Raw genomic sequence first — 15,921 nt, 5'->3', positions numbered from 1 at the left:
ACCTTCTTTGAGACATTTTGTGCCAGCAGAGCTCCCCATGAGGCTCAGATCTGTCTGACCTAAGAGCCAGTTGGCATCTTCCTCCTGACAGAAGCCAGATTTTCACTGGGGCTAGACTATTTATTGACAGCATTTTCCCAGACTGGCCCAAGAGTGTCTCATTTTCAAGGTCCCCTGAAGTGCTGGCTCACCTCTGTTTTCCAAGAGTGCTTGCTTCCTTCTTTCGCCTCCCTCCCCAGCATCCTCCTCACTTCCTTCCCTTACAGCTTCTTGCATTGTGTTTCCCCCCCCCCCCCTTGGTGTGTGTTCGTGTGTATTTCTTCTTTTTTTATTCTAATGAATTTGTTTTGCAGATTTTGAAAAAGAAAACCAGTGTTATCCAGGGTTTTTACATTAATTTTCTTCCCATATCTTTGAGTGTGATCTCTGTGGTTTTAAAATCCCTTAATTTGAGTGAGTTCCAACGTTGTCTAAGAAAGTTGTTTTAAAGCTTTGCTCTGCAAGCACCAGAAGAGAACTCATAAAAAGGAAGACAACAGCAGATGCAATCGCGGATGTGGCTTCGTCCTTGCAGCTGCCCCAGAGAGCTGTTCCGAGCGTACAGTTCTAAGGAATGAATCCAGAAGAGCAAATCGTGACATGGCTTATATCCTTGGGAGTTTTAGATTCTCCCAAGAAAACTATCTGTGATCCAGAGGAGTTCTTGAAGTCCTCGCTGAAAAATGGGGTAGTGCTGTGCAAACTGATCAACAGACTGAGGCCTGGCTCTGTGGAAAAGGTAAGGGATATTTACAGTATCTTTAGGAGTGCTAACTGTGAGAGAGCAGCAATAATGTAATGCTTGAGATTTTCTGTTGTCCCGGTCTTGGGTTTCTCCTACTTTAATCTCTTTCTAAGAGTTGGATATTCTTTCTTACTGTTTTTGTAGTTTGAAAAAATCAGAACATGAAATGTTATCCTTTAGTAATTGGCCACCAAGTAATAGTATTATAAAAAAACTCTTAAGCCACTGATACTAGGGGACAAAGAGAACACCCATATCACAAGCTTATTCTAAAAAAACACTGAACCTGACAAGCTTATTCTGTCATAGAGATACGTGACCTCCCTGTGTACCGAGGACATGTTTTAAACTTGGGGTACATATGAGTCTGTGAAATAATGGGATGATTTATAACAGATGTTGATGGTGTTTAGTGACAGTTTGACTAAAATCAATGTAGATTTTCTTTCCAAAAAGAATAAAATATCCATTGAAAGAGAGGCTATTTAGCAATTAGGAGAAATAATCCCAAATGGCACATAGGTTTGTTAAAACAATAAAAACCAAATATATGTTTCAAGTACAACATGTGTTCAAAGTGAAACTACCCTTATTCTCTTTTAAAAAGCCAAAACTTTTAATGTTGGAAACCCATGGTCATGAGAATGGATAATTTTCAAAGCAGGCACTTTAAGTCAGTTTAAAGGTAATTTAAAGGTAATGCAATTATGTTCTTAAGGTTAGCAGGAATGTGACTCTGAGTATAGTTCTTTTGCCTTCTTGAACTAGTTTGTATTTTTATTGAAAAAAGTTGACTTACTTATAATTTCTTAAACTTAAAAAGCAGTGAGAAAATAGTGGTAAAATGTAGATTTTTGTGATCAGATGCAGAGAAAAACAAAGGGTAAAATATTCTTGAATAAATCATCATGAAGAGGAGGGAGCGAGGTAGTAAGTTGAAAGCAAAACCAAACTCAAAAACCTATCTGGGTTTCTCTGATTTGCTATCACCATACTCAGGCAAAAAGCATGAGAAAAAGTTTATAAGTAGAGATGGCTTGAGACTAAAGGTTTGGTGACATTTGAAATAAAGACCAACCGTTTAGATTTTTGCATCACTTCCTTTGGTGGTTATTTCTCTTCCTGGATTGACAGCAATGTAGCTCCCTGCCTTAAAAAAGCCTGCCTGTGCAGTTATTAGTGAATGGTGAATATGGTATGTTTGATCTGGGATGACAGTCTCCAAGTGACACTTGACCATGTTTCTCTAGTACTGTCTGGAGCCCCAAACAGAAGCTGACTGCATCAACAACATCAATGACTTCCTGAAAGGATGTGTAACCCTTCAAGTGGAGGTAAGCCCACCCAGATTGCCATTCTTGTTGTCATTGTTTTTTCACTGCTAGTGAAGACAGTATTGTAGTAAAAGTTCTTGGTTTATTTTCACTGTTAAATAGAGGAAGCATTTTACAGAAACCGTGGTTGAGATTGGTGGCTCCAGTGGTGGCTTGCTAGTTTGGCTTTTCCTGAAACCATTTTCAAAAGAAAACAAAACTCTTTTAGATACCAAGCCCTGAAAGCAGGCTTCTGGTGACAAAGCTTCTATGGTGTGCTTCCCTACTAAGGGGAACTGGCTGCTTCAGAGGGTCACTGTATTCCCCTTGAGTTGGGAAGAAAGGAAAGTCTATTGTTACTTTTTTCCATTAACACTTTAGGACAGAGGCTTTGAAAAGCTGAGAGAACCTGACCCTGAGGTAGAAATTGTATATTAACTTACGTTGCATTATTTTATATTACATGGATCCTTACTGTACTTATAGGGGGTTTACTGAAACTCAGTTGATACTTTTGCCTGTGTGCCAAATTACTTCACTTCTCTGGGCCTCAGTTTTTTTATTTTTAAATATATCTTTATTGATTTCAGAGAGAAAGGGAGAGGGAAAGAGAGATAGAAACATCAATGATGAGAGAGAATCATTGATTGGCTGCCTCCTGCATGTTCCCCACTGGGGATCAAGCCAGCAACCCAGGCATGTGCCCTTGACCGGAATCAAACCTGGGACCCTTCAGTCTGCAGGCTGATGCTCCATCCACTGAGCCAAACCAGTCAGGGTTGGGCCTCAGTATTTTTATCTGTAAAATGGACACAAATAATAGGTACTTCATGGGGTTGTTTTAAAGATCAAATAAGATGCTGCATAATAATTTAGAACTAAAACCTCCAACCTCAAAACATGTCTATATATATAAAAGCCTAAGCAACCAGCCAACCTGCCGACTAACTGACCAGTAGCCATGACGTGCACTGACCACCAGGGGGCAGACACTCAATGCAGGAGCAGAAAACGCAGGCATGGAAACATGGGACAGACTGATGAACCTCAGAGGAAAGGGGGTAGGGCGGAGAGCAGGAAGAGATTAACCAAAGATCTTATATGCATACTAGAGGCCCAGTGCACCAGTGGGGTCCCTCGTCCTGGCCTGTACCCTCTCACAACCCAGGACCCCTTGGGCGATGTTGGAGAGCTGATTTTGGCGCAATCCCCACAGGCCAACCCGAGGGACCCCACTGGTGCACGAATCCATGCACTGGGCCTCTAGCATGACATAATATATGTAGAGTGCTTAGTACAGGATCAGGGACATAAGAGTATAAATATTCATTAGTAGTAGTATTTCTGGGGAAGTATTAGTGGTAGTTTGAACATGGACTCTGACACTAGACTGTTTCAGTTCTCTCTCACCAGTAGCTTTGTGAACTTCAACATGTTACCTAACAATGCCTTTTTATTTTTATTTATTTATTTATTTTTTAAATATATTTCTTTATTGATTTCAGAGAGGAAGGAAGAGGGAGAGAGAGAGAAACATCAATGATGAGAATCATTGATCGGCTGCCCCCCACAATCCCCCCACTGGGGATCAAGCCCGCAACCCAGGCATGTGCCCTTGGCCAGAATCGAACTTGGGACCATTCAGTCCGCAGGCTGACGCTCTATCCACTGAGCCAAACAGGCCAGGGCTAACAATGCCTTTTTAAAAAAATATATTTTATTGATTTTTTTACAGAGAGGAAGGGAGAGGGATAGAGAGTTAGAAACATTGATGAGAGAGAAACATCGATCAGCTGCCTCTTGCACACCCCCTACTGGGGATGTGCCCACAACCAAGGCCCTTGACCGGAATCGAACCTAGGACCCTTCAATCCACAGACTGACGCTCTATCCACTGAGCCAAACCAGCTAGGGCCTAACAATACCTTTATGCCTCATTCTCCTCAGCTGTAAAGTGGGAATAATAGCAGTGCCTATCTCATAGGATTGGTGTGAGATATCAATAAATTCATGTTCATTGAAGGGTTTCTCACACATAGTATTCTCATAGTATTCTCCAAATGTTAGCTAGTATTATTAATAGCAATACAAGTAGTTTTTGCCCTACATAAACTTTGCTTGCTTCAGAATTTTTCCTAAAGTTACCCATAGCATCAGGCTATGCTTGTCTCAGAATATTTTATTCCAGGTTTCTCCATTGCCCAATTTTAGATCTATGTGTGTGTATGCACACACATGTCCATATGTTCACATGTGTGAGCATGAGCACCTGTGTGTATGGCTTTTGAGGTAGTAGGTATGGCCTGAGATCACTCTATATCCCTTATAGAATGACGGCTACTATGGAACAGGTAATAGTGTTTTCATTTTTATTTGGCAAATAAAAACATGGTGAGGTTGCCAATGATTTCTGCACTCTGAAGCTGCCAGAAGGTATATTAAGCTGCTTTGCAGTTCTAAGAATACTAGATAATACAGAAACACCTCATGGGCATTGCTGGAAAATGAGTTGTTTCATAAAAGTGAACTTGTCTGATAACTAATGTTTACTTCTTTAAGCACTAATGCTTAAAATACTTTTATCCACTTTGAATAGAAGTATTTCTAAAAAGTATATCATAATTTTCATTTTTTTAAATAAAAGGCACTTGGCATATTTTAAATCTCTTTTTGATAATTCAGGCTGGCTTGAACATTATATAACTATTGTAATAAGGCAATATTGGCATCATGGTTAAGCACATACCTTCTCTAGTTGGATAGACTTTGGCCAGAGTCTTGGCTTGGTCAGTTACTGACTATATGACTCTGAGAAAAGTTACTTGGCCTCTTTTTTTGGTGGGGGGCGGGGGATGAGGTCTTATTGCCCACTTTGGCTTCTGCAAACAGCTCTTGGAATGCATGCACTGCTTCCTGAAATGGGATTGGAGAGTGTGGGGATTGGTAGCTGCTAAAATGTTAAAAGCTGAAATAGACTGAAATTAACTTTGAATAGACTCCAGACCTCTAAATGGTTACATCAGACAGATTCTGCCAGTACAATTGCTGTCTAGGTGGGAAGAAGGATTCCTGGTGCTTCCCAATATTCCAGATTCTCTCTCTAAATCAATTATTCATTTTTTTTTATGGGGAGGTTGCTATATGAACGAGGCACTGGAAATAGAGTGATGATCAAGACAGTTACTTGGCCTCTTTAAGCTCCAGTTTCCTTATCTGTGTAATGAAAACATTAATCATATATTACAGCCCTGGACAGTGTGGCTCAGTGGTTGGAGCATTGTCCCATTGTACTGAAGGGTTGAGAGTTTGACTCCTGGTCAGTGCACATATTCAGGTTGTGGGTTTGCATAAGGGAGGCAACTGATCAATGTTTCTCTCTCACATCGATATTTCTATCTCTCCCTCTCGCTTCCTCTCTCTCTACAATCAATGAAAAACATATCCTTAGGCAAGGATTAAAAAAAAATAACCATAATATCTATTGCATAGGATTGTTTTAAGGATTAAATGAGAAAATACATCTAAGGCATTTAATATATTACTGTACATAAGGCATGCATACTAGCTGCTCAATGTTACTGTTAATATTAGGTAATATTGTATGCAAAATTATGCCTGTAGGGAGTATATAGAAGACTATTGAGGCCCTCCTAGAACCCTGAGGGAAGTCTAATTAAATCAATACATGAGACTGAAAGCTGAGCAGGGGTGCGCCCAGCAGCCATGAATACGGACCATCCAGTTTTAAGATTCTAGAGAGCTAAGAGACATGCCTAAACACAAATCTTTGCAAAGTTTTAAAAATTAACTTATTTTTAACTGACCATACTTGACATGTAACATTGTGTGAATTTAAGGTGTACAATGTGTTACTTTGATACATTTATATTATAATATGCCCACATTAATAATTATAGTACAATACCATTGTCTATATTTATTATACTGTGCATTAGATCACTATGACTCACTGCAAGTTTGTACCCTCAAACAACATCAATTTTTATCCCCTTACTTCATTCCCAGATAACCACCATTTTACTTTCTGGGGTTTTTTTGAAGTTTCACTTCTTTTCGAATGCACGTATAAGTGATATCATACCCTACTTGTCTTTCTCTGACATATCTCACTTAGAATAATGTGCTCAAGGTCCACTCATGTTGTTGCAAATGGCAGGATGTCCATCTTTTTCATGGCTGAATAATATTCCACCATGTATACTAGTATACACCACATCTTTTTTATTTTCTGAGAAAATACTTTTAATTCAATGAAAAAGGCAACATATCAAACTTTGTGAGATGTAGCTAAAACAGTGCTTAGAAAAAAAACTATAGCTTTTAGTATTATTTACATTATATTTCATATATGTAATTCATATAAATGATTATGTTATAGCATTTTTTATTCTTTTTAATATCTTTAAAAATTTATTAAATCTTTATTGTTTAGATTATTACAGTTGTTTCTCTTTTTCCCTCCTATAGCTCCCCTCCACCCGGTTCCCACCCCACCCTCTGCCCTTACCGCCCCCCCCCCCACTGTCCTCACCCATAGGTGTACGATTTTTGTCCAGTCTCTTCCCGCACCCCCCACACCCCTTCCCCCCCTGAGAATAGTCAGTCCATTCCCTTTCTATGCCCCTGATTCTATTATATTCACCAGTTTATTCTGTTCATCAGATTATTTATTCACTTGATTTTTAGATTCAATTGTTGATAGATGTGTATTTGTTGTTCATAATTTGTATCTTTACCTTTTTCTTCCTCTTCCTCTTCTTAAAGGATACCTTTCAGCATTTCACATAATACTGGTTTGGTGGTGATGAACTCCTTTAGCTTTTTCTTATATGTGAAGCTCTTTATCTGACCTTCAATTCTGAATGATAGCTTTGCTGGGTAAAGTAATCTTTGTTGTAGGTTCTTGCTATCACTTTGAATATTTCTTGCCACTCCCTTCTAGCCTGCATAGTTTCTGTTGAGAAATCAGCTGACAATCATATGGGTACTCCCTTGTAGGTAACTAACTGTTTTTCTTTTGCTGCTTTTAAGATTCTTTCTTTGTCTTTTGCTCTTGGCATTTTAATTATGATGTGTCTTGGTGTGGTCCTCTTTGGATTCCTTTTGTTTGGGGTTCTCTGCACTTCCTGGACTTGTAAGTCTATTTCTTTCACCAGGTAGGGGAAGTTTTCTGTCATTATTTTTTCAAATAGGTTTTCAATATCTTTCTCTCTCTTTTCTTCTGGCAGTCTCATAATTCAGATGTTGGTATGCTTGAAGTTGTCCCAGAAGCTCCTTACACTATCTTGATATTTTTGGATTCTTTTTTCTTTTTGCTTTTCTGGTTGGATGTTTTTTACTTCTTCATATTTCAAATCTTTGACTTGATTCTTGCAGTACTATGGTAAATTGTGCTGATATCTGCAGTTGGTTCTCTGTATAATATTCTTTATTTCAGACAGTGTATGCTTAATTTCTAGTTCATCCTTTTCCATATCCTCGAGGGTCTCACTAGATTTATCGAGGGTCTCACTAAATTTATTGGCAGTTTCTAGAAAATTCTTAAAAAACCTTATAAGTGTGGTTTTGAACTCTATATCCAGTAGTTTGCTTTCCTCCATTTCTATCATTTGTGACCTGTTTCTTTGTCTCCACATTTTTTATGCTTCCCTGTGTTGATAGAGTGGCTTTCTGTGCTAGGTGTCCTATAGGGCCCAGTGGCTCAGCCTCCCCAATTACCTGGGGTGGACACTCTTGGTGCACCCCTTTGTGGGCTTTGTGCACAGTCTTGTTGTAGTTAAGCCTTGATTGTTGTTGGTACCACTGGGAAGAATTGACCTCCAGGCCAATTGGCTGTAAGAATCAGCTGTGTCTGCAGTGGGAGAACGTCTGTGCTGAAGACACCCTTATGGGGCAAGACTTGCTTCAGTGGGGCTTTGGTGCTCCCTGAGTCTGCCCCCTGAGTGTGTCCCTTATGGATCTGAGGAGGTATAATCTGGATGGTCCCACTCTGACCACTTGGTACACTGGCACTTGGATCTCTAAGGAGGTGCTAATTTAGCCTCTACCTGAGGCTAGCCAGCAGGAGCTATGGAGAGATCTTCAGATTCCTTTTCTTTGTTTGGGGTTTGGAGGTGCCCAGATGAGGCCAAGCTGTGAAGCAATGCAAGCTTCTGTGGGGCCTTGAGACTTGTTTTTGGATGTTTTGGGTCTCTCTGACCCAGCAGCAGTTTGTTAGGTAATTTTAGATTGCAGAGGGCTAGGACATTCATATGTAAAAGTCTCTGTACACAGCTTGGGTGGGGCGGGGTCTCAGGGAATCAACAGGGCAGAGCAAACAGCTATAGCTGATCCTCAGTCCTGCCCTAAGAGGACCTGGGTCTCAGTGTCCCTTGGTAATGGCTGCAATCACTTCTGAGAGAAAGCCGCCCTCGAGTTCTGTCCACTGCCAGACAGTCCAGTTTTTCTCTGTATGAGCCTGGGTCCCTAGAGACTCGCCCAGAACTGGAGTTCAGAGCAGTCAGGAGCTTGTGTCTTCCTCCCAATTGAAAAAGACAACTGTGTCCTCAGTTGCCAGCCCTTTCTGCGCATGGCCCTCCGTACCTCTGCACTTTACTCCCGCACCGCCTCTGAGTCTTAGTGTGCTTTTCTCTTTCCTTCTAGTTGTAAAATTTCCACTCAGCCAGCCTTCCTGTTGTTCTGGATGATGTCCATTTTGTCTTTTATCTGTAATTTTGAAGTGGTCGTGTGAGGCAGCAATTTCCGGTGTTTACCTATGCCTCCATATTGGTTTCTCCCCACCACATCTTTTTTTTTTAAACTGTTTTATTGCTTAAAGTATTACAAAGAATATTATATATGTCTCCTTTTTTTTCTCCCCTTGACCTTCCCCTAGCCTCCCTTACCCTCCAGTGTCTTGTGTCCATTTGTTATGCTTATATGCATGCATACAAGTCCTTCAGTTGATCTCTTACCAACCCTCCCAACCCTCCCCGGCCTTCCTGCTGTAGTTTGACAGTCTGTTCGATGTTGCTCTGCCTCTGTATCTATTTTTGTTCAACAGTTTATAATGGTCTTAATTATCCATAAATGAGTGAGATCATGTGGTATTTTTCTTTCATTGACTGGCTTATTTCACTTAGCATAATGCTCTCCAGTTCATTCCATGTTGTTGCAAATGGTAAGAATTCCTTCTTTCTTACAGCAGCATAGTATTCCATCGTGTAGATGTACCACAGTTTTCTAATCCATTCATCTACTGATGGGCACTTAGGCTGCTTCCAGATCTTACCTATGGTGAATTGTGCTGCTATGAACATAAGGTTGCATATATCCTTTCTGATTGGTGTTTCTGGTTTCTTGGGATATATTCCTAGAAGTGGGATCACAGGGTCAAATGGGAGTTCCATTTTTAACTTTTTGAGGAAACTCCATACTGTCTTCCATAGTGGCTGCACCAGTCTGCATTCCCATCAGCAGTGCATGAGTGTTCCTTTTTCTCCACATCCTCGCCAGCACTTGTCGTTTGTTGATTTGTTGATGATAGCCATTCTGACAGGTGTGAGATGGTACCTCATTGTTGTTTTGATTTGCATTTCTTGGATGATTAGTGACTTTGAGCATGTTTTCATATGTCTCTTGGCTTTCTGAATGTCCTCTTTTGAAAGGTGTCTATTTAGGTCCTTTGCCCATTTTTTTATTGGATTGCTTATCTTCCTTTTGTTTTAGATAAAGTCTGGATTGTTTATCTTCCTTTTGTTAAGTTGTATGAGTTCCCTATAAATGTTGGAGATTAAACCCTTATTGGTGATAACATTGGCAAATATGTTCTCCCATGCAGTGGGCTTTCTTGTTGTTTTGTTGATGGTTTCTTTTTCTGTGCAGAAGCTTTTTATTTTGATGTAGTCCCATTTGTTTATTTTCTCTTTAGTTTCCAATGCCCTAGGAGCTGTATGGGTGAAGAAATTGCTTTGGCATATGTCTGAGATTTTGTTGCTTTGGATTCCTCTAGTATTTTTATGGTTTCCCATCTTACATTTAAGTTCTTTATGCACTTCGAGTTTATTTTTGTGTATGGTGTAAGTTGGTGGTCTAGTTTCATTTTTTGCATGTGAAAAAATGTATCTGTCCAGTTTTCTGTATCTGTCCAATTTTCCATGTATCTGTCCAATTTTCCCAACACCATTTATTGAAGAGACTGTCTTGACTCCATTGTATGTTCTTGCCTCCTTTGTCAAATATTAATTGAGCATATTGGTTCGGGTGGATTTCTGGGCTCCCTGTTCTCTTCCATTGATTTATATGTCTGTTCTTGTGCCAGTACCAGGCAGTTTTGAGAACAGTGGCTTTGTAATACGGCTTGATATCTGGTATTGAGACCCCACCTACTTTGTTCTTCTTTCTCAGGATCACTGCACCTATTTGGGGTCTTTTTTTATTCCAGATAAATTTTTGGAGTGTTCGTTCTAGGTCTGTGAAATATGCTGTTGGTATTTTAATGGGAAGTGCATAGAATTAATAGATTGCTTTGGGCAGTATGGACATTTTGATGATGTTGATTCTACCAATCCATGAACATGGTATGTTCTTCCATCTGTTTATGTCTTCCTCTATCACTTTTTTCAATATCCTGTAGTTTTCTGAGTAGAGGTCTTTTACCTCTTTAGTTAAGTTTATTCCTAGGTATCTTAATTTTTTTGGTGTGATGGTAAATGGGATTGCGTTTTTAGTCTCTCTTTCTGTAAGTTCACTATTGGTGTATAGAAATTCCATAGATTTCTTGGTGTTAATTTTGTATCCTGCTACATTGTCGAATTCATTTATCACATCTAATAGTTTTTTGATGGAGTCTTTAGGGTTTTTTATGTACAATATCATGTCATCTGCAAATAAGGACAGTTTTACCTCTTCTTTTCCAATTTGGATGTTTGTTTTTTCTTGTTCGTGTCTAATTGCAGTGGCTAATACTTCCAGTACTATGTCGAACAGGAGTGGTGAGAGTGGGCATCCCTGTCTTGTTCCTGTTCTTAGGGGAAATGATTTTAGTCCCACCACATCTTTTTTATCCATTTATTCATTGATGGATACTTATGACAGTTTAGATAGATTATATCTCAGGCCTAAAGTATAGGGCATGCTTACATGAAAGTTGCCTAGTATAGGGCATGCTTAATAGATTTTTGTTGATGATGTAAAACTGTTAATGTACAAAAAATATAAAAACAGGGTTTGAATATTGCCCAGAACACACTATTATCTAAAGAAAGAGTATAAATTTGAAATGGTCAGTTTGGAAATGCAAAACAATGAAGCTAGATATGCAATAGCACACTGAAAGTTTCAATATTGTCTGTGGGTCATAGTGATCACCTTAAAGAGCTGCTGCCATGTGACCCTCTGGGTGGCTAGTCGGCCTTTACAAATGACCTCCATCTTTGTGTTCTCATATGGCTATAGTGTCCTAGGGTCTCAGAGAATCACACAGCTAGCAGCTGGTCAGGTAAGTCTGCTGAGACACCTGCGAAACAAAGCACTATCTGAAACACCGTCCCAAGTTTGACAGTATCCTCTGAAATACAACTTTTTTAATTTCAATGAAGTAAAAATCATCCATTTTTTTCTTTTGTTGCTTGTGTTTTGGCTATTATATCTAAGAAACTATCTTACCTAATAATAGACAAACATGGTAATTGACCATACCTTTGCTATGCCTCCCATCGGCTAATCAGTGAGATATGCAAATTAATTGCCAACAAAGATGGCGGCTGGCAGCCACAGAGCTGGAACTAGCAGGAGGCTTGCTTGCTCCAATGATGGAGGAAGCCAAGGTTCCCCGCCTGCCACGGCCAGCTCTAAGCTACACTTAAAGCAACAAAGTTTGAATTATAGAAGCTAAACAAACCCCAGATACCTGCTTTCAGCTGGCCGTGGCCACTGAGCTGGAGCCTTGGGTTCCCCCTGGCGATGGAGGAAGCCAAGCCCTGGCCAGCTCTGAGCTCCACTCCAGGCTACAAAGTTTCAATTATAGAAGGTAAATAAATCCCAGAAAAATAAAAGAAAAAAAGGAGAGGCTGGGAGCTTCTGTTGCTGGGGAGGCTTGGCCAGCCTGAAAACAGCCATCAGCCCTCACCCAGGCTGGCCAGGCACCCCAGTGGCACCCCAGTGGGGACCCCCACCCTGAAGGGCAAACCAGCCAGCCCCCACCCATGCACCAGGCCTCTAATATATATAATAAAATGGTAATATGCAAACTGACCCTAACAGCAGAAAGACTGGGAATGACTGGTCACTGTGACACACACTGACCACCAGGGGGCAGACGCTCGATGCAGGAGCTGCCCCCTGGTGGTCAGTGCGCTTCCACAGGGGGAGCTCTGCTCAGCCACAAGCCAGACTGACAGCTGCCAGTACAGCGGTGGTGGTGGGAGCCTCTCCTGCCTTCTCAGCAGCGCTAAGGATGTCAGACTGCAGCTTAGGCCTGCTCTCCACTGGCAAATGGACATCCCCCGAGGGCTCCCCGGCTGCCAGAGGGATGTCTGTTTGCCAGCTTAGGCCCAATCCCTCGAGGAGCGTGCCTAAACCAGCAGGTGGTCATCCCCTGAGGGGTCCCAGACTGCGAGTGGGCACAGGCCGGGCTGTGAGACCCCCCCCCCCACCGTGCACAAATTTTTGTGCACCAGGCCTCTAGTTGTTTAATACAATGTCACAAAGGTTTACTCCTATGTTTTCTTCTAAGAGTATTATAGTTTTAGCTCTTACATTTATGTCTTTGATCTATTTTGAGTTAATTTTTTTTTGTGTGATGTGAGGTAGGGTTCCCAATTCATGCTTTTACCTGTGGGTATCCAGTTGTATCAACAGTATTTGTTGAAAAGACTATTCTTCTCCCCATTGAATAGATTAATGTAGCTTTGCAGTAAGTTTTCAAATCAGAAAGTGTGAGTTTTCCAACTTTGTTCTTCATTTTCAAAATAATTTTGGCTATTCTAAATCCCTTTTGTGCCCATATGGATTTTAGGACCTGCCTGTCCATTTATGCAAAACAAACAAACAAACAAACAAAAAACACAAAAAAGAAAACAAAACAAAACAAAAAGCTGGAATTCTTATAGTGATTGCGTTCAATCTGTATATTGCTTTGGAGAGTGTTGCCATCTTAATAACACTAAGTTTTCTGACCCATAACACATGATGTCTTTCCATTTATTTAGGTCTTTTAAAATTTCATTCAACAATGCTGTGCAGTTTTCAGTGCACATGCCTTGTACCTCCTTGGTGATATTTAATATCTTATGTGATATAAGAAAATATCTTGATGGTATTTTATTCCTTGGTGGTATTTTATTCCTTTTGATGCTACTGTAAGTGGAATTGTTTTTTTAATTTTATATTTGGATTGTTCATTTTAAGTGTATAAAAATACAATTGATTTCTGTATACTGATCTTGTATTCTTCAACTTTGCTGAACTTATTTATTAGTTATAATAGTTTTTTAGATTCTTTGTGGTTTTCTTGTACAACATGTCATCTGTTCATAGAGATAGTTTTACTTTTTCCTTTCAAATTTGAATGCCTTTTATTTCATTTTCTTGCCTAATTTTCCTGGCTAGAACCTTCAGTACAATGTTGACTATAAGTGATGAGAGTGGACATCCTAGTCTTGTTTTTTATCTTAGGGGAAGTTTTCAGTCTTCCATCATTAAGTATGGCATTAGCTGTGGATTTTTCATAGATGCCCTTTATCATGTTAAAGAAGTTCCCTTCTATTCCTACTTTTTTGCTGGTTTTTTAATCATGAAAGGATGCTGGATTTTGTCAAAGTTCTTTTCTGTTTCTGCTAAGATGACCATTGGTTTTTGTCCTTTATTATATTGACTAGTGGCCCGGTGCATGAAATTCGTGCATTGGGGGAGGGTGTCCCTCAGCCTGTCCTGCACCCTCTCCAATCTGGGACCCCTCGGGGGATGTCTCTGTGGGATCCAGCCTAAACCGGCAGTTGGACCTCCCTCTTGCAATCCGGTACTGCTGGCTCCTAACTACTCACCTGCCTGCCTGCCTAATCGCCCCTAACCACTCTGCCTGCCAGCCTTCTCGCTCCCAACTGCCCTCCCCTCCTGGCCTGATCACCCCTAACCACCTCTGCCTCAGCCCCGCCACTATGGCTTTGTCCAGAAGGATGTCTGGAAGGTCTCCCGGTCTAATTAGCATATTACCCTTTTATTAGTATAGACTAGGGGCCCGGTGCACGAAATTTGTGCACTGGGTGTGTGTGTGGGGGGAGAGTGTCCCTCAGCCCAGCCTGCCCCCTCTCACATACTGGGAGCCCTCAGGCGTAAACCCCCATCACCCTCCGATCGCCTGATCGGCCCCTTGCCCAGGCCTGACGCCTCCGCCAGAGGTGTCAGGCTTGGACAGGGGACCCCCATCTCCCCCCGATCACTGGCTCTGGCCCCTGCCCAGGCCTGAGGCCTCTGGCCCAGGAATCATGCCTGGGCAGGGGACCCCCATCTCCCTCTGATCGCTTGCTCCACCCCCCGCCCAAGCCTGACGCCTCTGACCCAGGCTTCAGGCCTGGGCAAGGGGACCATCATATCCCCCCAATCCCCGGCTCCGCCCCCCACCCAGGCCTGATGCCTCGGCCAGAGGAGTTGACCCTCATCACCCTCTGATCACCAATCACCGGATCGGCCCCTTGACCAGGCCTGAGGCCTCCGGCAGAGGTGTCAGGCCTGGGCAGGGGACCCCCAGCTCCCTGCGGTTGCAGGCTCCGCCCCTGCCCAGTCCTAACGCCTCTGGCCTAGGCATCCAGCCCAGGCAGCGGGGACCCGTAGTGGCAGCGGGGGGCGCCGCGATTGTGGGCTTCGCTTTAGGCCCAGGCAAGGGACCCCTAGCTCCTGGGAATGCCAGCTTCGACCGTGCCCAGCTCCCATCACTGGCTCCACCCCTACTTCCTGCTATCTCTGGCCAGGATGGCAAAGGCGCCTGATTCTCTGATCATGGCTGGGGGGCAGGGCAAAGGCGGCCCCAGGGCTGCCTTTGCCCTGCCCCCCAGCTCTTAGCTCCCCCCTGGGTTTCCGATCACTGTCAGTGGCAGGGGGCTTCTTCCTGCTTTCCCTTTCACCTCCCTGCATTGTGCCTACATATGCAAATTAGCTGCCATCTTGTTGGCAGTTAACTGCCAATCTTAGTTGGCAGTTAACTGCCAATCTTAGTTGGCAGTTAATTTGCATATAGCCCTGATTAGCCAATGAAAATGGTATCGCCGTACGCCAATTACCATTTTTCTCTTTTATTAGTGTAGATATGTGGTATTACATTGATTAATTTTGATATGTTAAGTCAATCTTGCATTCCCAGGATAAATCCCATTGTGTCATCTTGGATACCCACATAGAAATTTGTGTACATCTGTGATTATTCTTGAAGCATCTTTGTTCATAGAATAAATTACTGTATCAAAATTCTATAGGTACTCTCAAATTCCCCTACAAAAATGCTATATGAAGTTCTACTCCCACTGATAGTATAGAAAGTGCCTTCTTCCTCATGTCCCTGGCAGCTCTCAATATTATCTTTAATGTTTGTTAAACTGCTGGGTGAAAATGGTATTTTATATATTGCTATATTTTTGTATTTCATGATTCTCAGTGAGTTTGGACATCTTATCATTCCGTTTTATCCATTTGTATTTCTTTTTCTGTGAATCAAATATGTATATCTGTCCTATTTGTTTACAGAGTAGAGAAGGCAGGGTTGATATATAGGCCTCAAGAGTAAGTATTCCAGAACATATGAAAAAATCTTCATTGTCTAGGTAGAATATT

The 15,921-nt window shown here is 41.6% G+C and overlaps 1 protein-coding gene across 1 annotated transcript in view; it reads left to right on the top strand.

Annotated features, from left to right (window-relative positions):
* Nucleotides 1-602: 602 nt before the first annotated feature.
* The window catches only part of ARHGEF6 (Rac/Cdc42 guanine nucleotide exchange factor 6), a 125,168-nt gene continuing 109,849 nt past the window's right edge, over nt 603-15,921 (top strand). Inside the window, exons 1-2 of the mRNA XM_081115150.1 lie at nt 603-778; nt 2,035-2,118. Of these exons, the coding sequence (XP_080971276.1) occupies nt 614-778; nt 2,035-2,118 (249 nt within the window). The 5' untranslated portion in view covers nt 603-613. The remainder of the gene's footprint in view (nt 779-2,034; nt 2,119-15,921) is intronic.

This window comes from Myotis nattereri (genome assembly GCF_964212035.1).
Source record: "Myotis nattereri genome assembly, chromosome: X".
Taxonomy (NCBI): Eukaryota; Metazoa; Chordata; class Mammalia; order Chiroptera; family Vespertilionidae; genus Myotis; species Myotis nattereri.
This window is presented reverse-complemented; position numbering and strand designations above follow the sequence as displayed.